Raw genomic sequence first — 22424 nt, 5'->3', positions numbered from 1 at the left:
GCAGAAGCAGTGGCAGCGCACATTGGGGCCTATCCCCCGAACAAGTTCCACCAACTGTAATTACATATGTAGTTCAAAACGAAAAGAATCCATTACATTTTTTTGCAATCCGTACAAACAAAAAAATAAACCATCTTATGATGATAAAAAGCAATATTAAATATTTGAGCATTAATTCTAAACATTTAAATTTTTCTTTTAATTTTGGTAGTAAGGTGAAGTCCACTGTAAGGCCGGGAACCAAAGAGAGCCATTGGCAACCGGTTATCTCTCTACTCAACCTAGCTTGGTCTGTTGTTTCTTGTAAGGCTAAAAAAACGTAAAATTTCATCAATCACACACACCAAACATCAGGTATGATGTTAAGAAGATACTTTTGTATCTCTACAAATTGTAAAGCAAGTACCAGTACCTAAAAGCTCCAAAGCCGAACAAAGAATTTAAAACTGTGCTCCCAAACTGCAAACTATTCAACCAGTGCTTCTCAACCTGTAATTGTGCCAAACAAATGTTTATTGTTCATAAAAAACACTTTATTTTAACAGTTTGCCATGTTGAAACAAAAAAACTTAAGTAAAACAGCCAAACATCGGTTTGTTTTAATAAGGAATTAATTTTTTGTTGTTTTTCTTGATGACAAAAAAGCTGCATACCAGTTAAAAAGGAAAACAAATTTTGAATATTTGTCGAAAGTTTTACTACTTATTTTCTTAAATTTTTTACGGGTTTTGGCATTAACCATGAAAAGTTCAAAAGTCGTTATATTTTAATGGGGAACTGATTTTTCGTATTTCGAGTCACATAAAAATGCTGCATAACACATTCTCTAAATTAAAAAAAAAATCCCAATTTTTTTAAAATATCGCAAGGGCATATTGTTACCATAAATATAGTACGATTTTAATAGTATTGTAAGGAAACACACTTCCAACTTTTTTTTTGCAAGGAATTTTCTTACATTTGTGACAGATCAGTTTTGGAAAATTTGTAACTTTTATTATAAAACAAAAAATACATCGACTAGACCTATGTGCTTAGAAGGCAGCGGCGGCGATGACCTGGAGAGCCATGTAGACGGTGGCGGCCAGGGCAACGAAGAAGGCGAGGGCCCGGGATGGCTGGGGCACTACGACCACGGCGTAAACGAGAGTGTGGACAATACGAGCGATTCCCACGGCCCGGAACAGATTAATGGCCAGGAAGGGAGCCGGATTGGTCAGAACATAAAGCAGACCGATGGCGAAAAACGGCAGGATGTTCTCTAGATCGTTACGATGGGCACGACGCACACGCTCCACATTCGGGTCATCGAACTTGACCTTCAGCTTGGGGGACATCAAGTCCTCAGGGTTGGCAAAGGTCTGTAAACAAAAAGGATATGGTAAGAATTTATTGTCCATTTTTAGTAATATTACGGCAGTCGAAGTCAGTGTAAGTCCAACCAATCTTATCTGAGTTCAAAACAATATACCATTTATTTTGGTTTTACATAAACTAATCATTGTGCTTGAGTATTCCGATTAAAGCAAACAACTAACGTGATATTTTTCCACTTAATTTAAATAAATTTATAAAGCTTGATCTGTTTTAACTTTCACTGGCTCGAGACTTTGACCCCACTGTGCGACCTCTTCTCCTTTGGCGCTCTTTACCCCCTCTTACCTTTGTCTTAAATCGCTGCAGGCCGGTCAAAAGGCTCATGAAAAGAATTTTGATCACCAAAACTCCCACCCAAAAGGTAAAACTCTTGAAGACGGGATTGGCAAGGCTTAATAATTCCACTGGGCTGGTCATTTTAATGTTTTTATTTTAAAATTGTAGTAACTTAGTAAAGAACTATATAAATTCGCCAACTTGCTCGCTTCCAGCAAAAAATTAAAGTGAGCGTAATCCGCATTTGCTCCCTTTTTTTATACCGGCAACCGAAAGCTCTCTCTCGTTCGCTCTCCATCTCGCTCTTGCTTATTGATTAAAGTGCAAGTCACTCTGAGACAGCGGATGCCAGATCGAGAGAGGAAGCGGTGAGAGAGAGCAAGGGAAAATTACAGCAGCAGCATAACAAATAAAACTGAAGCGTAAATATCATAATTAATTTCGAATAGGTGCTAATAAAAATTAATTTAAAAATTATATTAACAAAAATCTAAAATACAGAAAAAAATGGATGTAAGTAAACACCTAAATTCCTGGTGCTGTAAGGCTGGACGCAATTGTACGTGTAGAAAAATGTATCTCAAACCATTTCCATGTAGATGGCATGTAGATAACGCCGAAAAAAGAACGTAAGTTTAAGAATATTACTTACGGCCGTAATGAAGCGCATCAGACCCGTATAAATGCCCGTGGCGAAGATCTTGAGCACCAAAACTGCCGACCATCCCAGGTAGCATCGGAACACCTGGTTCTCCAGTGAAATAAGCTCGGGACTTAGCATTTTGAAAGACACTTGTTGACTGAAACTACTTGAAATCAGGTTTAAAACCGATTACGCCAATACCTTAGAAAGTTTATAATTGGGTATATAGATTTAATAAAACTCATCTTGTCCTTGAAATTAATTATTAAGTTTGTTTAATTGTTTTTATTTCTTTTATTTAAACACAAATGTTTGTACAATAAATGTTGTGTTTTTTGGTTGTTGCATATTATTCGATCATGATTTATAATACCTTACTATAGTTACAACTAGTTACAGTCGCATTCAAGTGCTGGCGATTAACATTAAATGAAACAACAAAAGCAAACAAATTGCCAGTAATTACCGGTCAAATTGCAAAAACAAAAACGCTCAACAAAGCTCAACTAGTTTTCCTACTAGTTATGTACATTTCAAAATCAGAAGATGTTCAATTTCAAAATTGAAAAACAAAATATGGATTAATTGGCCAATCAAGCGATAAGGGAAGCTAAATATAGGTTACAAGTGCACCTGTATTTGTTCAATCATATCAGAAGGTGTCTGAACTGATAAGGCACTATCGTAAATCCCATTAATTCGGTGGGTTTTTAATGAAATAATATTACTAACAATAAATGCAAAATATTTTCATTATTCTGAAGCAACATAAAGTTTCGCTTTCAAATCTCAAAAATTCCTCATACGCAATTTAAGTAATAGTTCCACATTATTCATTCGTTTGGGAACACATTTCCCAATGATTCGTTTTTCGAAACGATCTGTTTTCCATTATCCACTTGGTTGCCATCTGGAAATTGGCGACCCAAGCCGCTGGCCCCAATTCCGCGAAATCGCTTCGATCTTGGGCCTAACCTTCTGCCAGCGAATTTGGGCTAATGATAATGCAAACACACAATGATTCCATAGGGCGGGCACCCAGATCCGAGCATACATGCATGCCTACTATATATAGTCATTATGCTCCACTCAATCAAGTTGTAAGGGATGGGGGCTCGAGTGCAGCTTACAGCGGAAAACCCAGACGGTGTCCACTTCACGAACAGACCCGAGAGGCCCGAGTAAACGGATAAACAGAGATGGGAACCAAAAATGAAAAGCCTATTTCCTAAGTGTAATTAATTAATTTCGGTGGTTGTGGTGGATGCAGTTGGGCGGCAGCATCATCATTTGGATGCCAGCCATCCGCCGTCCAGTGGCATCCAATCGAATCAGTTTATCCAGCGCTCTGTCGTCGCGAGCACGTACCAGAAAAATCCGAACGGAATAAGTCGAGGCAGAGATTTTCGAAAGCTACGGCAAATAGTTTTTTTTCAAACTGGACCACATTTTCGAGGATTGTCAGCGACAGCAGTTTCACAAAATGTCTCACGGCGAGCGAAAAGGCCGCCTCAATGTGGTCAAGTTTTTAGAATTGGTAAAGAATTTTTTTTCAAGTGATCCCCTAAAAGAACTTGTGATGGAAAACTCTCTATAACACAAAAACCATGCCCTTGAAAACTTTAGTAAAACTATGATTTCTAAAAAATGAACATATTACTTTATGTTCTTTAAATAATTAAAAAGGATACAAAAAATAATACAAATTAAAATACAATTAATGTCTATGGCTTTATAGGGTTTTGCGGTAGCTTGTCTTGTGCTTCATTTCTACAGCTTCAACGATCGCGATATAATGACATCTTTCTTGGCCACAGGCACTTTTACTGGCTATATAATTGTGGTCATCGGGGTGTTTGCAGGTGAGTTTTGGTAAAAGAAAATCCCAAATACTTCAAAGAGATATTCAAAAAAGACCCAAACTGTGTGATCTCTTCATCTACTGATAATTAAAATATATTTTAGGTGTTCTAATGCGGGCCCCGATCCACAAGCGCATTGACATATTCTTTAGTGTCCTCGGCTGCACTTTGTTCGTGGCCAGCGGTGTGTTCATCATCGAAGCCTGGGAGTTCTCGTTCAGGACCCGAACTCGGGATCTCGCCCTCATCAAGGCCTCGTTGTCCATCGTCAATGGGGTGCTGTTCGGATTCGATGCCGTCTTCACATTTCGCGATAAGTGAGCCCACCTTGGCCACCAGGAGACCACCACTGTGCCAAATCTTCTCTCTTTCGGAGCTTCTTTCTTGTGCATTTAATAGTTGTAAGGATATATATTCCTCTTCCGGCTGAAAATCAGAATTCCATCGACCATACAAACACGCCAACTTTTAACGTTAATCATTATACTTAAGTGTTCTTTTTTTTTTTTGTCACAATAAAAAGTAATTCGCCATCATTCAATTAGTTATACAAGAAAGCAAAAGTCGATATTTCCGACAACATAACATATCTTCGTACTTGCTAAGCATCTTTATAGAAGGTGAGAGTATCATGAGGATTTATAAGACTCTGTGGACGAACAGTAAAGTAAAAGAAGAAAAAGTAATTAGCCCGGCACTCCGATTACGGTTTCAAAACTGGGAAATTCGTAGGAAACCATTTGTAATAAGTCTATCTAAAATTATTTCAATAAGTACATTCATTGTTGAATTCTAACACAATTGGGAGTATTAGACTTATAGAATTTTCACAAATCATTTTTTCTTATAAGTAGGTTGGTTAAAAAGTTCTATATTCCGGGGAAGATGAAAACCGAGCGCTCCTCGCAAAGCATATGTATACAAAATTTAATAGCCTATCTAAATTGGATCTCGAGATCCAGGTGTTTGCGAAATATACAATTCGATGGGCCCCCGTAAATCGAGAGCACCGGGCACAATGGGACGCAAATGAAGGTGAGCTGGCGGCCCAATTCGTTTACATCGCAATAGTAGTTAGCGTTTAATTTCTTCCTGTTGTGTGTGTTTGTTTTTTCCATTTTCATTTGTTGATAAACGTGAGAACATTCTGGCCGCCGTTTTGTTACTTTGTTGATTTCCATAGCCAGCCGTTTGTCGTTAGGCGCATCTTTGGATGTCGAGTGTGTGTGTGTGTGTGTGGGTGTGTGTTGCTGAGTGGTGTGGATACTACATGTGGTTCAGTTAGGCAGAGTTGTGGATGTTCAAACGGAAGATGTCGTGCGCCACGAAGAAGGTGCCGGCGTTGGCCTTCAGGACGAACACCTGCGAGAAGGCGTGTGGGGGATCATCGTCGCACTGCAAGGTAGTTAAATCACACATTAATACACTAACTATCAATCAATCATTGTGTTTTATTCCATTAATACAGCGTGCGAAAAACATTTGTAATTTTCGTGTTAGAAATGAAAGGGGAAAGCACACAAGTTCAAGCCAGGATCAGAGAAAAGGTCGTGTCAGCCAATTGGTTTCGTGCAGGTGGGGGTTCACTGTAAAGTGGTCGCCAGTTAAATGGAATAAAATGTGCAGAAAGTAAGATTCGATTTGAATACATTATAAACTGTATTAATAAATGCTTTAAAATGTATTGAAATATAACAATGGTGGCCCAGTAGTTAGTTTATATAACGTGTTCTTAATTACGATTTGGTTAGAAAATTTAAGCTCTTTTGCTTCAGATTTCTAAGTTCCATTTGCCAGCGACCGTCTGTGAGCAGAACCAATTTGAAATTAGGGAAAAACCATGCACGAAACGAAAGGCGCAACTTTTTGTGTTGGTTAATTGTTGGTTGGTTGGGCTTTCACGTACTGTGAGAGTGAGTGGAAGAAATTGAACTACGACGAGACGCCAAGGATATTCGCATTCTGTTTCATGTGGACTAAGCGACGGACTTATCGCTTGGATATAGGTTTTTCTTTTGATATTGATATTGAACTGGGTCTCGTCTCTTCGCGGCTGAGTGATATTTTGGCTGCTTTTCTTGATCTTGATCTTAAACAGTGATTGACTGGAGGCAGGGCTACACATTGTGCAGCGATAGTCGGAATATATCGCGCTCCACGTAGAAACCACAGCCGCCCGGTTTCAATAGGAAGGTCTGATTGAAGGCGAGCGGTGGATCGTCATCGGCCTGCGTCGTTTCAATATTTTAGGTTTATTATAACCAGGATTGCGATATACGATACGGTTGGTGTATGTGGTATATCCGATGCTGCGGCGGTCGGTTAATAGCACTGATTTTATTTTAAAGCCATGAAGAAACACTACATATGAATTTAATGCTTAGCGAGTCGTTTTAATTAATTGCCTCTCTTTAACTCACAGAAGTGGGCAGTATAATCAACATACTTTGATTATTTATTTCTTCTCTTTTAATAGCAATACCTTTTCTGCTTAACAGTTGTTTATATTGGTTTCATTAATAAACAAAACTTTATTTGTTGACAATATACAACTGTTTATGTGTTTAGGTACACATTCTAGGTTTAAATATGGTAAGATATAATCAAAGTTATACAAGAAATAAAAGACTGCAAGAGTGAAAACAAGCTAATACGAAATACAGATTAAAAAAATGCAAATATAAAATATTTATAGTGCATACATTTTTATAAGTGAGGTTCAAGACTGAATAATGTTACAAATATATAAATTTAAATGTTGATTTAAACACAAAAAATAAAAAAGGGTGCTATTATCCTAACCGCCACTGTACAACAGGCAGACTCTTCATTTTTTTGGACGGCAAGTTGCGGGATATATTTTTGGATGGTTGATGTTTTTTGTTTTCGCTTTAAAGTGTCGATTTGCTTACCTGTAGTCTTCCTAGGACATTAATTAGAACTCCACCGTCGAATGTTGGCTGCGAATCGACTGTGGTTATCACTCGTGTAATTTTTTGGAAGGTTAAGCTCTGTAAGAATTAAATATTTTAAAATATACTCAATAACGACATAATAATTCATATAACCATGACTCACCTGAACCTTTTCAAGAATTTTTGGTGCACCCTGTATTTGGTGGCCCTCAAAGGTCATGAAGGAGTCAGTTGCCTAGAAAAAAGACATGTCTGATTAAATGATTGAAATCAATATGTAGGGATAGTATAAATATCTTATACATGTATATATATGTATATCTAAATGCTTGTATAGCAAAACTGGATCATTAATTCGTTTTTCGGGCTGTAGTTCTGGACTTTATTAAAAAGTTGTCATTTATAAATAGGTGTCAAATTTTAAGCTCTGATTTCTTTCGATTTCTTTCTTTCTTTTTTATATTATTTATGGCTTTCTAAGCTTGTATTGCGTTGACCTCGTCTGTATGTTGGCCATATACTTCGCATGTGTGTATTTATTTATGCGAGCATGGGCGTAATGTGTCACTCGAAACTTCGAGAATCGATCGCTGGCCGGTTCATCCTATTACCCCGATATCTCGTTTTTAGATCCATCTATATCTCCAGGTGCGTTTTAACTATTTTCGCGCTCTTTTTGGTTTTGCGCCCGATTTTTTAAGGAGGCGGAATTTTTCAAGGGCGCGTCGCGCGTCACCTGTGTGTGAGCGGGACAGCAACAGATGGGCGGAGGATGAGCAAGAAGAAAGCGTGATAAAGGAGGCCAGCACAAGAAAAAGCGATAAATAGGCATAAAGGAGAGATGATAAACAACAAAACCTACGCTGTAGAAGTTAACCACATTTGCCCGATTCGCCGGGTCATCGAAGATTGCATAGTACTGCTGTACGAATCCCTTTCCAATGTCCTCGTACTGTGGATTCAGCGACATTTCTGTTTTGGCGGCGGTTTTTGGCGGTTAAAGGCTTAGAATGAAATCCGATCGCAACGACCCGATATTTTTAAAAAACTAAAATAATAATCAACTGAATTTTGCTAGAGATTGCACAGTGAGACCAGCGGAGTACTTTGTGAATAAGGCAAACAGGGCTGACAAACAAGTAGTGGCGAACTTGGGTATGCGTTTAGTCAAGCTCGAAACCCAGGCAATTTTGGTGGATTTTGAATTAGAATTTAAAAATAATTTTATAATGAATGTATATACTTAACATCTTTATAATAATAATTATAATAAATTTAATAAATAATAAATTAAATAAATTTAATTTCAAATAATAAAGTGAAGTCGAAAACAGTGACCGTTTAAGCAACAGGTGCCGATTTGCTCCGGTCACACCGGAAAGCACACCCACTGTTTGGAGGAGAAAAATTTCGGAAAATAAAACGGCTGGTTACCAATTGACGCGTCGCAATTGGTGCACCTCCATCTGCAGCGATGTTCACCGCATTCACAGACTTGGCCCGCCTGTGCAGGATCTGCCTGCGTCATTTGCGGGATCGGGAGAGCCAGTGTCCCGATCCGCGACTCATTGCGATGCTCCAAAAGTTTCTCGACATCGACATCCTGCAGCAGCCGCAGGGGTTCCCCACTGAAATCTGCAATCTGTGTCACAATGCGGTGGCCTACTTCGAGGAACTGTGCCAAGTGGCAAGGGAATCCAGCCAGAAACTCAGTGAATGGCATCACAAGGATACTTTAATGGACAGGGTGGATATATGCGGCTTTATAACTGCTTAAACCAAAATTAATACTTTCTTAGAACTTCCATAGGTCAAGGAGGAACCACTGGAGGATGGGCTAGAGGAAACTCCAAAAGAAAGCCAGCAGGATCTGGAGAAAGGGCAGGAAAACTTGGAGGATGATCTGCGAGAAGGGTTGGTAGAAAAAGAAGAGGTTCGAGAGGACCAGGACGAACAGGAGTACCCAGACGAGTACCAGGACAGCCAGGAGCAGATGGATCAGCCCTCAACGAACAAAAGGCGCGCCGGTTTGGCCTGCGATCAGTGCGGCAAGCAGGTGTACAAGCTGCCCTATTTGGAGGCCCACATTCGCAGCGTTCATCAAGGCTATTCGAAGCCCTTCCTGTGCCGCAGCTGTGACAAATGCTTTACGCGGTACGAACAGCTGCGCTCCCACATGCGCAATGCCCATCCGCAGCTGGAGCAACTGCAGCAGGAGCTGCGGGAACTCATTTGCGAGCTGTGCAATCGGCAGTATAGCACGAAAAACGCCTTGGGCGAGCACCTGAAACGGCATGCCCAGCACAAGGAGCACGTGTGCGAGCACTGTGGCGTGGCCAAGGTGACGCGAACGGAGCTGCTGACCCACCTGCGCACCCACAATCCCACTTGGGAGCGCTTCAAGTGCGAACAGTGTCCGCAGTTGTTTCGCCACAAAAGCGCAATTAGCCGGCATGTTCGCGTCGTTCACGAGGGTCAAAGGAGGTTCCAGTGCGGTCATTGTGAGAAGAAGTTCGGCACTCATGCCTCGCAGGTGCGGCACGAGCGGCTGCATGCGGAAACCATCGAGGGAGGCAGCGGAGCTCCTCCGGACTGGCCCTTTGCTTGTGTCCATTGTCAGAAGGCCTGTGTTTCGCGGCAGACTCTGGAGCTGCATCTCAGACGGCACAGCAGTCGAAGAAGTCACAGAAAAAGGAAGGATAAGCAGAATCAGGAGGAGGAGCGTCAGCAGAATCAGGAGGAGGAACGTCAGCAGAATCAGGAGGAGAAGGAGGAAGAGGAGGAGCATCTGCCAAATCAGGAGGGAGAGAAGGATCTAGAGGAGCCGGCGGACAGCCAGGATCATCCTCACAAGAAGAAAAAGCTAAGGAAGAGCAAACAATCTAATAAACCGCAAAAGGAGAGACAAAAAGATCAAGAGTTTCAGGAGCAAACGCAGGAGTTTAACCAGGATGCACTAGAGGACTGGCAGCACAAAACAGAACCTGAGGATCCAGAAGATCCACAATGGGAGCACAAATTGGAGCAGGAGCATTCAGAAAGGGAGAAATCAGAAGAGCATAACCACGACTATAAATTTAAGCCTTCAGTAACCTTATGATTAACAATCCAAATATGTACAAGAACAAGGCAGAATATTCCACAGTGTCTCACGAATTAGCAAAAATTGTTAAATAATAAGCGATTTACCGCGTGGTTGATTTTACAATTTATTAAAGAGTTTTTTAATCTGTTTACCAAAGTTTTGAAGTGTTTCGTATGGGAATATATATTTGGGTAAAAATGCATTTATAACTTACTCGTTTTGCTTTTACAATAATAATTATATATACATTTTAAATATATATATTTAATTATATATACATTTTAAAGCTGTAATTGGGAAAATGTTTATAGTTAATTTATTTTTTAATAACAATAAATGATGAATGAAGTGATATTTAAATTATGAGGGTTGATAAGCTTTATTGCAAATGGAAACATCGATATCTTCCAATCGATATTTCCAAAAGCTCAAATAAGTCTTTCTTTTGTGGCGCACTGCTTACGGTCACACTGCTGCCGAACGTACATAAACAAGGCCGAAATTCGATTGTAAACCATTTTCATACACTCAGCGCCAGTTAAATAAATCGCAGGGAATAAACTTTAAGATGTCGGCGATTTCGGGACGTGCACTTCACTATGTTTTCAAAATCGGAGATCGAGCTAAAAATGCATTTTTCTTTCGCCAAATCTTGGGAATGAAGGTGAGAAGAGGGGAGATATCTTCTAAAATCGGTAGACTTTCTTATCGTGATTGTTATGTCTGGCTGTAGTTTTATCTGAACAACGTGTCAACGACACACGACTGCTAATTAAAAAGCCCAGATGCCCGATAATGTCATATAATGACGATGTTAAAATTTTGTTTCTTGCTTTGTTTTTCTATCGCCATCTCGCTTGGCAACAGGTGTTGCGGCATGAGGAATTCAAGGAGGGCTGCGATGCCGCCTGCAATGGGTAAGTGCAAGGGAGATAAATATATGCTGGTAAATTGTGGCAGGACTAACCGGTAATTGCTTAACCCTTGTCAGGCCCTACGACAATCGTTGGAGCAAAACTATGGTCGGATATGGACCCGAAAGCTCGCATTTCGTTATTGAACTTACCTATAATTATGGTGTTAGCAGCTACGAAATGGGTAAGTTATATACACAAAAAACTAGTTTACATAAGGGTTAAATATCCTTAACCCTTAGCTTGGCAAATTGCAGTCTTAAGTCCTAATGCACTTGTAACGAATTTAAACGATTTTAAGCTTACAATAAAATCTCCAACAAAATTCAAATAGTAATATTGGTAACCTCAGGTAACCGTAAAGATTTTCACAAAGTTGTACCCGATTATATTAATTCGTATGTGGAAAGTACAAATCAGATCCTATCGTAACGCACAAATGGGTTTTCCTATCGTCGACAACTTTAAAATTAAGTGTTCTACTATTAATAGGTTTTTGATAAGTGACTGGGTATAATTTTGTAGAGATAGTAGGTTATTAATCTTTTTCTTTATGAATAAGCAAATCTTTATCTTTCAGACATTCGATTAGACTGCGTTTTAAAATCTTTTCAAACATTTTCGGTTATCACAAAATGAACTGCATATTTGACTTTATTATCTGTACTTATTCTCATTATTTCTTTTTGCTTTCAGGAAATGACTTTGGCGGCGTGACCATACATTCCAAGGATATCCTTTCCCGGGCCGCCGAGCACTCGTATCCTGTGACTAAGGTTGCTGGAAAAGCAGGTAGCCTGCTCACCTCCCCCGATGGCTATAAGTTCTTCGTGATCGATGAGGCGTCCGCTAGTGCCGATCCTGTTAAATCGGTTGAGTTGAATGTGAGCAATCTGGAGAACTCGAGGAAGTATTGGCATGACTTGCTGAAGCTGCAAGTTCTTGAGGAGAGCAAGGAGAGCCTGCGATTGAGTTACGGCGAAAAGCAGGCTTCCCTGCAGGTCACCCAGATCGCAGAGCCGATAAACCGCGCCAAGGCCTACGGGCGTATTGCCTTTGCCATTCCATCGGCCCAGCAGCCGCCGCTCCACGAGGCGGTGAAGGCAGCCGGCGGAGCCATCCTTACCCCACTGATCACGCTGGATACGCCGGGAAAGGCCACCGTTTCGGTGGTGATCCTTGGCGATCCCGATGGCCATGAGATCTGCTTCGTCGACGAGGAGGGATTCGGCCAGTTGTCGCAGGTGGAGCCCGATGGCGAACAGCGGCTGGACAAGTACATCGCAAAGGATCCCTTCCAGCAGAAGTGATCCGCCCAACGATCCTGAGCACTGATATTTGTACACACCACTTTGTATTTGGAATTCGTTTTGCTGTTACGGTTATTGGTTGAATTTACGGGCGATATTGTTACTGCACATTTTGTATGTTTTATATTGTATCACACATCTGTTGTTGCTGATTTTGTAAAATTCACATGGTGAATGAAAACAGGGCCTTAAAATACTTACATTTTGATTACATAAACTGTCGATAAACCAAGTGTATCCATTTCTTATTGTAATTAGCTTAAAGCATTTCAATTATTTTTATTTAGTTTTTTTTTGTTTGACTTTATCGTCAGTTCCATTTCTGTTTTAGGAAAGACAAATTCGTTTGGTTTCCAATTTTCTATTATTTTTTTTTACAATTTTTTTTGCCGTAGTTAGTTTTTAATTGTTTTTTTACTTGACCGACGAGGAGATAGGATGAAGGAAATGGGTCTATCGGCACCGGCCGGCGTTTTGCTGGCAAATCTGAAGCCATGGGAGTCCATCGACTGGCCGGCGGAGCAGCAGCGCTGGATCCACCGCAGCTGGGGTCAGTACTTTGCGCGGATGCGTAAGAACAGCGTCGCCGAGCAGTATTTCGACAAGTGCATCAAGGAGCACGAGGGCATCGATCACAAGGCATTGTATCTGCGCAGCAAGTTCCAGAGGTCGGTGGCCTTGACGGAATTCGCCTTGGAGGACAGTTTAAAGGCTGTGGATGCGAAGGCGGCGTGGAATGCGAACATATCCATGGAGCTGGCCGATGCCCTGTACGATCTGAATCGATTCGAGGACAACAAGAGTCTGCTGCACGACAATGTCCGGCGGCATGCGGGCACCGCGTTGAGGGGCTTCGAAAATCGCCTCCGTGTTGTCGACGAGAATCTGAAGGATTGCACCGGCTACAGTATGGCGAACTTCTTCATGGAGAACTCGACACAGTTGCCGGGATTCTACGAGTACAAGCAGCAGCAGCAGCGCAAGGCTGACAAGCGACCGCTGTGGAAGATCCTCAAGGAGCAAAAGCAGTGCGATGTCCAGAGCATTATCGATCGCAAGGAGGTGATCCTCTCGCCGCTGGAAATCGAACGCCGGCGTCGCAAGACCAAGATCTACTATCAAAACTATTTGGGTCGCAACTGGACGGATTTCATCTTTCTGAAAACGCTTCGCCGCAATCCCAATTGTCTGCTCGACAATAATTTCGGCTCCTCGCCAGCGCGAACCGAGCATCTGGAGAGTTCGTTTAAGCGGCTAAAGACCTTCACCCGAATGCTTCAGGCAAGGAGTCCCATGTACAATGAGTACTACCAGCGGAGTCCACGAATGGAGTTTTGCATGCGGGAGGCGAATCTGTTCAGGATTCAGTACCAGACCAGGCGCAACATGTTCAGTATCCTTCGCACCATTCAGGTGCTGAGGAAAAAGAAGGACATCAAGGTGGGTTTCGGATAGGAAATATATTCCTTTATATTAACTATAAATTGTTTTTAACTATATAATTCCTTCTATTAATTAGCGTCTTCGCAAGTTCGTGGAGGACGTGATGGGCAACTACGTGGTGATCAAGACGAACCGCCTGATGCCCTGGAAGACGGAGTTCATGAACGAGGTGTACAACAACTTGGCGTTGAGCCTGTGCGAACAATACCGCCTCCCATCCACGCGGGTGACCCCATACGACAAGAGTGCCATGTGCCAGCTGCTCAATATACCGATTGCCAAGCCACTGGAGCACACGGAATTCATCTTCGGGGACCGATCCACCTACTCCACCTATGCGGGTCCCGAAAGACAGACCACCGATCGCCTGGCGGATCAGTGAGTGATTAGATTGTGATTAGAAAAATTCCAGAAAATCAACATCATTATACGCGTATATTTTCTGCCACAGAAACTACATTGATTACTTGGAGAAGAGGCTAGTGTTCGCCCGACTGCCGATTGAAAGGAGCTACTTGCTCCACGAACTCGCCGATCGACACATGCTGAAGAACCACTTCATCCAGAGCCTGTCGTATGCCCAGAAATCCGTGGACGAGGCGCGGGGATGCAATAGCCGGATCTGGGAGTTCCTCAGCACCATGCTGATGGCCAAGTCCCATGCGGTGCTGCATAAGTACGAGCGGCAAACGGAGGTGCTCAATTCCGCCTACGCGTTGGCCACCGAACTCAAGTCGCCGCCACTCTGCACCTTCATCGAGTTGTGCCGCATGCTGAACAAGGATTACCTCACGCTCCGCAAAATGTCACAATTGGTGACCAACAAGCGACTGCGCACGAAAATCTCCAATAGGTCTAGTTTTTTCACCTCACCGAACTTTTCGCCCAAATTTCTCGGAAATGAAGAAGAACGAGAATGATCTTTTGGTTTCCTAATTCGGCGGATCGGATGTCAAACCAGGATTTCAATCACTGTTTTTCATTCGATCTGTCGGCTTCGATAACCCAAAAAAGCAGTCTCATTCAAATTAAAAAAAAACAAAATAAGTAAATAAATTAAAAAAAAATACACAAAATCGTAAAAATATATAAAGAGTAAATGTAACAAATTATAATAATACATTAAGAATTAGATCTTAGATATCCTAGATAAGATAGAAGCATTCAGAAAACCTTAAAATTGTACAAATAAACACATTTTTATTACAACTAAAATGTAATGGCTTATATTATAAACTTTATTTATAGCAAATAATAAATATAACAATTATTGCTTATCTTTCTATATTATTGGGTTTTATTTCTCTGTTTGCTTACTGTAATTAATATGTTAACTATTACAGAAAGGGAAAATAAATGTTTACCCAACTTATGTTCTATTTAATAAAGACCTTTGAAAAGTTACGATTTCAGATCGAAAAGCTTAACTTTTTGGCGCTGAAATTTTCCGAAATAAAAATGTCACTGCCCCGTATTTGAATACAAATGAACGGCATAAATAAATTCAACAAAGTGCAGCTTGTGTAAAAAGTTTTGAAATAGGCTAACAGAATCAATGGCAATGACACAAAACTAGCAACAAAATAAAATCATTTAAAAAAGCATAACAATTAAAAATCACAATATCGCATTTTAACGAGATTATAACAATAACAAAGCTCTTTTTTGCTGTAATTATTTTCAGTCAACCGAAATACAATCTAAACAAAATTCCGGTCGAGCCAGGCGCAAAAAAAAAAAAAGAAAAAAAAGAAAAATGTAAAAAGAAGAAATTTGTTTTCACACTCTTAAATTATTTATGTTCGATGGGGCGGGAATACGATTGCACTTGACTCCAATTTGGCCAATAACCCAAACCCCGTGTGCCTGACCTCGCCCAACTAGAAAGTACGTATACGATTTGCATATTTTGTTGTTACTATCGTTGTTATTTTTGCCATTTTTCGTCGTTGTTGTCAGCATTGAATTGTCGCATGTTGGCCAGGGTTGGGAACTGCAAACTGCTAACTGCAAACTGCAAACTGGAACTGGGCCTGAAAGAGAAATTACATTTTATTTTGTCGCATGTCGCGGAGCCCCAACAACAACGGCAAAAAGCGAAGAGAATTTGGGGGATTCGAACTTTTCGAAAATAGTGGATACTCTGCGGATTTCTAGCAACTCTTTGGAGGGATTTTGGTGGAATTCGAATGCAAAGTTCAGTTCACCAATTTCAGATAAATTCAAAATAACTTTTATTGATCTTCTATTTTATTGGTGAATCTTTAACGATCCATGTATTTATTGGTGAGTAGCAAATGTGTTTGCATTGGTGTTTTTTTTATTAGATTTGTAGTCTTGTTGATTTACCAATTTAATTCAATAAATCAACAATCGCTTTTTTTAAACCTAATTGATTTAAGGGTATTGGTGTAATTTTTATTGGTGTAACTTTGAACTCTTTTTCTTGGGTTGCAGTTTTGTTGCCATAGCATTTGATTTATTAACTGGAATATAAATGTAGTTAGCCTTAGTAAGAATAAAAACATACCTTTTAAAAGGGTATGGTTACATTCAAAATATGCAAAAGAGCAAATGCGTCAATAAATGCAACGACAACAAATATTTTATTGTGTCAATGCTGGCCAAAAGCCGGGGTAAAAAATTTGGTGGATGGAGGGAGGGGGGAATGGGAAATGGGGTAGAGGGTAGAGGGCTGATTTTCAGCCAGGTCCCAAGTGGCCAAAACAAATGCAGCAAGTTCGAGTTTGGCCTGGTGGCACATGGCACACATAGCAGCTCATTATGCCAGTTGCCATTAAAAGTGAAAGAGAAACCCGCCCAAGGACCCTCTTATTTGGCCCCTCCATCGGTCGAGTCCGTGTTCATCCGTCGATCGAGTCCGTTGATCGAGTCGGTCCTTCGTCCTTTCGTCCTTCCCCCCTTCCCCCACTTTCCCCTCTTTACCCACTACCCCATCCGCCTCACCTTGCACTTCAATCAGCTGCCATCGCCAAGACGCGAAGGCAATCACCAAGCTCGAAACTCAAAGCTTGCGGCTCCCCTTCCCTTTGTATTTACCTTTTTTCCTTATTTTTTTTTTCGTTCCTTGCTGTTTTGTCGACAAGGAAACCTTATTGGCCAAATTGGGGTCAGCGCAAGAAGGTCGCGATAACAGCGCAAATAATTGGTAATGGCAGCGCCACCAGAAGCCGGCCAAATTGCATCGAACGTTAAGGCTTCAGAGTCAGATTTTCAGGTTTGTCTGCAAGTCGTTTTGAATCGGGCTGATGGAACGAGTATTTATGTATGTGCTTTTTTTCTTTTTTTCTTTTTCCCATCACATTGGGGGTATTTTCCTCAACTGTTTAATGTGGGGAAAAATAGTTTTTGAAGTGGCATATAATATTGCATTGATGGCCGTGATCGCTTTTGCTTGGGGTCTTAAACTATTTGTATTGTACCTGCGGCTGGTGAAAGTTGTTATTTGGGGATTTGTTTATTTGTTTACAAACGCAACTTAGCTTAGATATTATGATTATTGAAAGACTTTGTTATAATTGAAGATAAGTTAGCAAATAATAGTTTGTGTGTTTGAATTTCAAGTTTCTAAAATGTTTAATAATTAAAACTATCTATTTGGATTTCATGTAAAACAACTTTTTGGTGTAGGTATTTTGAATTCCATGTGGATGTGTTTAATTAGAACACTCTCGCTCGAACGCAAACAGGTGCACCAATTTAAGGCAACCGCAAATTTTGTGGCAAGCACTTAATAATAATTTCACCTCACACTTTTTCTGAACTTTTCCTTTCGACTTTTTGAACTTTTCTCCCTCTGCACGGTGCAACTTTTCAGTTGTATTTCGTTTAGTTATTGTTATTGTTGTTCTTGTTCTTGTTGCTGTTGGTGTGATTGTTGTTATGTGGTATAGTTGTTGTTATTGGTGTTGTTGTTGTTGTTGTTGATAGTGTTACTGGTGGCATTCGCAACTAATTTACGACTGCCCGTCGCGCTGGGAAGACTCTCCAAAGACTGCGGCAATTGTCGGCCAATCCCTGCAGCAACTAACTGACCCCTGACCTCACTCCTCACTCCTCACTCCTCACTGCTCCCCTCCTCTCCTCCCCCCAACCCCATCGCCCTCTTCAACCCAACCACTCTTAACACCCCACACCGCAAAGTGAAATGAATGTGGCGGCCAGCGAAATATGCTACAAGTAAACCATGAAAATAAATGCCCAAAAATGCAACTGGAAATTATAGTATGGAGCCCCCGCACGAACAAAGAGGCGTGGTCGGTTGTAGGCGTAGTTCGCATTAAGTTTCCCCAATAGAGCAAAGAAATAAGAAATAGCAAATAAAATTAAACAACGATGAAATGTCGGCCGATGACCTCAAATTGTGTACACAATCGGTTTGGGGGCAAAATGGCCACCAAGGTGCCATTAGAGGAGCCATTAGGATTGGCTAACTTGAGCCGCACCACCATGCCGATGATGCAGCAAAACTAATAAAATTAAATTATTATGTAAAATGCAAATAAAATAATATGCAAATCGAATCGAAACCGAGCCACCCCGACGGGCAAGCAGGGAGCCATGGAGCCATGAGTAATCACAGACGCAAAGCCAAAAACAAGGCAAATAAACACATAAATAAATCAAAAATGGACTACGACAAATCTCGGTTGGCCCAAAGCAGACGGAGCAGCGAGAGCATTAAAATATGGCCAATAATAACCGAAATATCCATGTGATATATCCCAGTTTACCCCCACAGAAACGCCCAACCAACCCCCAAACATAATGCCGCAGTTCGGGCTGGACTAAAATTGGTAATACGAGTAAAGAGCGAGAAGGTGGGGGTTAAACTAAGATGAGCCAACGATTGCCAGTATTTCGACGGGGTAATACTCAGTAAACTAGCTTTCAACTTTTGTAATTTTTATATTATGAAGTGATGAGTCCATTTTCAAAGACTTCAGTAAATCTATGTATTTTAAGGGATTGATACTAAAAAAATAAAAAAATGTATAATACCACAAAAAATATAAAATATATAATACTTTCCAATACGAACTATGTTTTAAATGAATATATATTTTTTGAGAATTTTTACACGACAACTAAGATTTGGTCATCAATACCCTACTTTCTACCCCTTACCACACTTTTGCCTAATTTTTTCAGGGGAATATAAAAGATATCTGTGCAAAGGCAAAGCCAAATATTCGACTTACACACAAATACAGTCGCAGACATTTTCGTAATCAACATAAAATCCAATCATCCGTCATGGACAGCAAAGGGCTGTCCATTTCCCGGTTCTCCCCAAAAGTCGCAGGGAAAAAATGAAGAGGAAGAGGAAAACCCCCACCCTTTGGTAAAAGCCGCACTACCCAAAACTCGACTGTTAGTTCTATGGCCTTTAAAAATGCCAAAAACGAAAATTTTGATTTATGAGCAGACGAAAGCCAAAGTAAAAGAGGAGCCAGAAATTATGTGTGCTTGTGTATTGGACTGGCTCATTTATAACGCGCTTAAATCTAATACGCGGACAGTACTCAAGATGGGGCAATGGCTGCTTGGGGAGTGTCGTGTTACTGGCTACAGTCTCTAGTCTTCCGCATCCGCATCCGCATCCGCGTCCGCATCCGCAGCCGGCAGACGTGCGTAAAGCGACGCGTGTCCGCTTTATGATTAATATGCGCGACAAAACACAGAATGCACGGAACAGGGATCGCTCGATAAACTCGATTTAGCAATACATAGTCTATATATCTAAACATATTTTTTCACTTAACCATTTTTATGTTTACTTAGTAAGATTTTGTTAACTCCGCAATAATACATATTAACTAGTAATTATAATTCGTTGAGAGCTAAGAATCTCAGTGATCTCTATGGATTCTTGTGATAAAACAGAACTTTTTGGGATATAGCTTTGTATTACTTTAAATTAAGTACTTCTATGCTCAATAGGGCTCTACCTATATCTATAAAAAGTGTAAATATCCTTTAAAAAGAGTTGAGGTATTCATTTTACTATAGCTATATTTTTAAGACTAAAAACTTATAAAATGCAAAGTAATTTTATTTAGTAAGAGCATTTTATTTGTAATCATTTTATCGAATGCCCACTGTAATTGTCATGAGTGGGAGGGAGAGCGCTGCACAAATTTACCGTTTGACACGCAGCCAAAGCCAAAGACGAACTAACGGGAAGCGGAAAATGGGAAACACAATGCCCAGACATGGACACTCGTCCCTCATTTTCCCTCCCACTCTTGGTGCTTCTGTCTCTTTCTATTAGATCTGATGACCAGTTTGGCAAGCAAGGACTTTTCTCAGCTTTTTCCGCATATTTGGCATTGCACTCTTCGGGACTTTTCTCGCTGGTGGAGAAAAGAGCGTGAAAAGCGGGCGAAAACAAGTGCGTGCCGTGGGTGAAAGTGAAGGGAAACTGTGTGTATTAGTTTATGAAGCTGATAATGTCCAGGATGTCAATTTATAGGGATTGGTTTAAGAGATCGAGGCGGAGGCAAAACCAAAAAGTTCGTGACCCATTAAAAATTATAGCTAAAGAACGTTGAATTTCTTTAATTTAACTAAGATGTTGACCTAATCATCACAGTGAGTACTTAAATTTACTCCTTTTTAATTTATTTAAAATACATTCAAGCCTCGTAAAATATAATAAATAAATTAAATTCTATATTTGAGTATTAATCCCTCAAGGGAAACAGCTCAAGCCTTGTTAGTGACAAAGTCGATTGCTGGCAACGCGATATATAATATTTATGTGGGTCGGGTCAAGACTTTAATCCGGCTATTAACAATTTTAGCTCACCTTTCTCCGGCTGCATGTCCTTCTGCTCGACTTCCTATGACACTGGCTTTCTCTGTTTTCGCTGACCTCTTCCTCTGGCTGTCGTTTCGCTTTTGTGCCTTTGTGCGGCTGTCTGGGACAAAGGATATGGGCAAAGGGGCGGCCATATAAAGTGGGCAAAAGTGGGCGGGGTGGGGTGGGGTGGCGGTGGAAAATGATAACGACAAACAAACAAATTAGCACAACTACCGCAGTAGCATTTGTGGCCTGCTGCTCCACAAGGTGTTGCTCTGCTCCCTTTCTCCTCTTTCTCTCCTTTCGCCTTTCTCCTTTTGCTCCTTGCTCCTTCCCCATTTCTCCCTTTGACTGTGTGACTGTAATTCTGTGTGTTTGCCTATGTGTGTGTGTGTGTGTGTGTGTTCTTGCTGGCAAAGTGGCACACTAACACCCATTTGCTCACCTTTCAGCCTCACCTTTCACAGGCAAACCATCCAAGCCCTCGAATCCAACACTCCCCATCCCCCCACCTCCCCGAATCCGACCATTTTCTCTCTCTTTTGGTGTGTCTCCGGCATAACTTTATCGCCTGCATGTCATATTCCATATTCCATTGTACTATTTGCTGTCATACGTAATGAAAAGCAGCGCACATTTGTTAAAGAGCAAACGAGCGCGCAAATGAACGTGCGAACTGACCCAGGCCGAGGATTCCATCTCTCTCTCTCTCACTCTCTCTCTTTCTTTCCCTTTCACTCCCTGTGTAGTGCCATCTCATTCGGGGAAGCCCCTTGTAGGACTCAGCGATGGCCATGTGAGTTAAACCCATACACATGCCAATGCATTACAAGTCATCGAAATGATTTATAAATTCCTGTAAAGGGTTTAATTGCAGGGTGTATTTGATGGCAGAAAACAGGATAATTATATGCTTCCAATGAAAATGTCTTACTGACCGCAAGTTACTTAGAAATTACTATTCCGAAATCACTCACATTAGGCATAGGACTAGTAAATAGTCCTAGTAATTATAGGTGAGGGAACAGAAATCCTTGGAGACTGAAAACTCTTGAAAAGTTTCCGAAAAGTAGGCTACAATTTTTATAAATCGTTGTAATAAAAAACTCGATGAAATAAACATTGTAATATGTCTTAATGGCTTCTATCGTACATTTTTAAGAGTTTTAAGGATGATCAAGTAATTGTGTGAAATGACCAGAAAAAGGAACCAATAAAATACATTTTCGTGACACGATCTCACCTCTTGGGAAGGCCTGCTTCTGATGTTTGTTCGTGTTCGTTGTCTTTTATTCCCTTTTTTCAGCAAGTCCTGTTCTGTTTGGTTTTGTTGCTTGTTGTTTTGGCCAGTGCGGTCAGCGTGATGGCACCCCAATCTTCTTCCCAATTCCCCACTCTCGCAAAACAGGTCCACCCTTGTGCCCCTTGCAGTTCTTGTGCCCGTTTTTGCACCTTTTGTTATATATATATATTTCTATTTTTTCCATCTGCAAGCGGCAAACACATATTAGAGCACACAGATTCCATTTGGGGGAGAGGGGAGGAAAGTGCTTTCACTTGGCCATCACGTACGGCAAACATCACAAATGTATATGTAGAAGCGGACCCAACAGTTCGTCCCACTGTGCACAGTGGCAGCAAAAGTGCAAATGTCATTCGATGCCTGCCGCATTTAAAGTATTACGGAATTAACATTTCTTTGTGTTGCTTCTTTCTTACCCACTATATTCCTTTCCTTTTCGTTTTTTTTTTTTTGCATACGCCAAGGTGTGA

General features: G+C 40.8%; 6 protein-coding genes across 8 annotated transcripts; 4 read left to right on the top strand and 2 right to left on the bottom strand.

The window, feature by feature from the left end:
* Positions 1-970: 970 nt before the first annotated feature.
* On the bottom strand, positions 971-2434 carry LOC108098142 (microsomal glutathione S-transferase 1). 2 transcript variants are annotated; one of them, XM_017200868.2, is made up of 2 exons: positions 2306-2434; positions 971-1361 (listed from the first exon to the last, which is right to left on the bottom strand). In XM_017200868.2, exons 1-2 carry the CDS (start codon positions 2432-2434, stop codon positions 1035-1037), a joined length of 456 nt encoding a protein of 151 aa, XP_017056357.1. In that variant the 3' UTR covers positions 971-1034. The 2 variants fall into 2 exon arrangements, with proteins under 2 accessions (XP_017056357.1, XP_017056356.1); XM_017200867.2 differs by lacking the exon at positions 2306-2434 and adding an exon at positions 1663-1884.
* A 1107-nt stretch (positions 2435-3541) lies between these two features.
* LOC108098118 lies at positions 3542-4694 on the top strand. Its single transcript, XM_017200838.2, has 3 exons — positions 3542-3833; positions 4035-4158; positions 4262-4694. The coding sequence occupies exons 1-3, from the start codon at positions 3780-3782 to the stop codon at positions 4477-4479; spliced, it is 396 nt and encodes a 131-aa protein (XP_017056327.1). The 5' UTR covers positions 3542-3779; the 3' UTR covers positions 4480-4694.
* Positions 4625-8189, bottom strand: LOC108098119 (probable nuclear transport factor 2). 2 transcript variants are annotated; one of them, XM_017200839.2, is made up of 4 exons: positions 7936-8184; positions 7237-7308; positions 7071-7169; positions 4625-5553 (listed from the first exon to the last, which is right to left on the bottom strand). In XM_017200839.2, exons 1-4 carry the CDS (start codon positions 8041-8043, stop codon positions 5440-5442), a joined length of 393 nt encoding a protein of 130 aa, XP_017056328.1. In that variant the 5' UTR covers positions 8044-8184; the 3' UTR covers positions 4625-5439. The 2 variants fall into 2 exon arrangements, with proteins under 2 accessions (XP_017056328.1, XP_017056329.1); XM_017200840.2 differs by lacking the exon at positions 4625-5553 and adding an exon at positions 6072-6386 and having other exon boundaries at positions 7936-8189.
* A 255-nt stretch (positions 8190-8444) lies between these two features.
* On the top strand, positions 8445-10287 carry LOC108098141 (oocyte zinc finger protein XlCOF28). Its single transcript, XM_017200865.1, has 2 exons — positions 8445-8820; positions 8884-10287. Exons 1-2 carry the CDS (start codon positions 8548-8550, stop codon positions 10171-10173), a joined length of 1563 nt encoding a protein of 520 aa, XP_017056354.1. The 5' UTR covers positions 8445-8547; the 3' UTR covers positions 10174-10287.
* A 335-nt stretch (positions 10288-10622) lies between these two features.
* LOC108098117 (glyoxalase domain-containing protein 4) lies at positions 10623-12614 on the top strand. Its single transcript, XM_017200837.1, has 4 exons — positions 10623-10822; positions 11026-11075; positions 11150-11256; positions 11769-12614. The coding sequence occupies exons 1-4, from the start codon at positions 10727-10729 to the stop codon at positions 12380-12382; spliced, it is 867 nt and encodes a 288-aa protein (XP_017056326.1). The 5' UTR covers positions 10623-10726; the 3' UTR covers positions 12383-12614.
* Positions 12615-12685: 71 nt separating this feature from the next.
* On the top strand, positions 12686-15040 carry LOC108098116. The gene is given in 4 exon segments (XM_017200836.2): positions 12686-13822; positions 13902-14203; positions 14277-14709; positions 14711-15040. Coding segments are annotated over 4 exon segments (1788 nt in total). The 5' UTR covers positions 12686-12820; the 3' UTR covers positions 14762-15040.
* Positions 15041-22424: the final 7384 nt, after the last annotated feature.

This window comes from Drosophila ficusphila, unplaced genomic scaffold (assembly GCF_018152265.1).
Source record: "Drosophila ficusphila isolate 14025-0441.05 unplaced genomic scaffold, ASM1815226v1 contig_197, whole genome shotgun sequence".
Lineage (NCBI taxonomy): Eukaryota > Metazoa > Arthropoda > Insecta > Diptera > Drosophilidae > Drosophila > Drosophila ficusphila.
The sequence above is the reverse complement of the archived record's forward strand: the minus strand, read 5'-3'. Positions and strand labels throughout refer to the sequence as shown.

Bases quoted from the DNA above. Each gene is read 5' to 3' on its own strand.
- LOC108098142 (XM_017200867.2), bottom strand. From the start codon at position 1,794: ATGACCAGCCCAGTGGAATTATTAAGCCTTGCCAATCCCGTCTTCAAG. The intron at 1,362-1,662 runs GTAAGAGGGGGT...TTTTGTTTACAG, and splicing joins TGCAGCGATTTAAGACAAAG to ACCTTTGCCAACCCTGAGGA.
- LOC108098118 (XM_017200838.2), top strand. From the start codon at position 3,780: ATGTCTCACGGCGAGCGAAAAGGCCGCCTCAATGTGGTCAAGTTTTTA. The intron at 3,834-4,034 runs GTAAAGAATTTT...ATGGCTTTATAG, and splicing joins TGGTCAAGTTTTTAGAATTG to GGTTTTGCGGTAGCTTGTCT. The intron at 4,159-4,261 runs GTGAGTTTTGGT...AATATATTTTAG, and splicing joins GGTCATCGGGGTGTTTGCAG to GTGTTCTAATGCGGGCCCCG.
- LOC108098119 (XM_017200839.2), bottom strand. From the start codon at position 8,043: ATGTCGCTGAATCCACAGTACGAGGACATTGGAAAGGGATTCGTACAG. The intron at 7,309-7,935 runs GTAGGTTTTGTT...TCTTTTTTCTAG, and splicing joins ATGTGGTTAACTTCTACAGC to GCAACTGACTCCTTCATGAC. The intron at 5,554-7,070 runs GTAAGCAAATCG...ACTACCTTGCAG, and splicing joins ATGTCCTAGGAAGACTACAG to TGCGACGATGATCCCCCACA.
- LOC108098141 (XM_017200865.1), top strand. From the start codon at position 8,548: ATGTTCACCGCATTCACAGACTTGGCCCGCCTGTGCAGGATCTGCCTG. The intron at 8,821-8,883 runs GTGGATATATGC...GAACTTCCATAG, and splicing joins AGGATACTTTAATGGACAGG to GTCAAGGAGGAACCACTGGA.
- LOC108098117 (XM_017200837.1), top strand. From the start codon at position 10,727: ATGTCGGCGATTTCGGGACGTGCACTTCACTATGTTTTCAAAATCGGA. The intron at 10,823-11,025 runs GTGAGAAGAGGG...GCTTGGCAACAG, and splicing joins GCCAAATCTTGGGAATGAAG to GTGTTGCGGCATGAGGAATT. The intron at 11,257-11,768 runs GTAAGTTATATA...TTTTGCTTTCAG, and splicing joins TGTTAGCAGCTACGAAATGG to GAAATGACTTTGGCGGCGTG.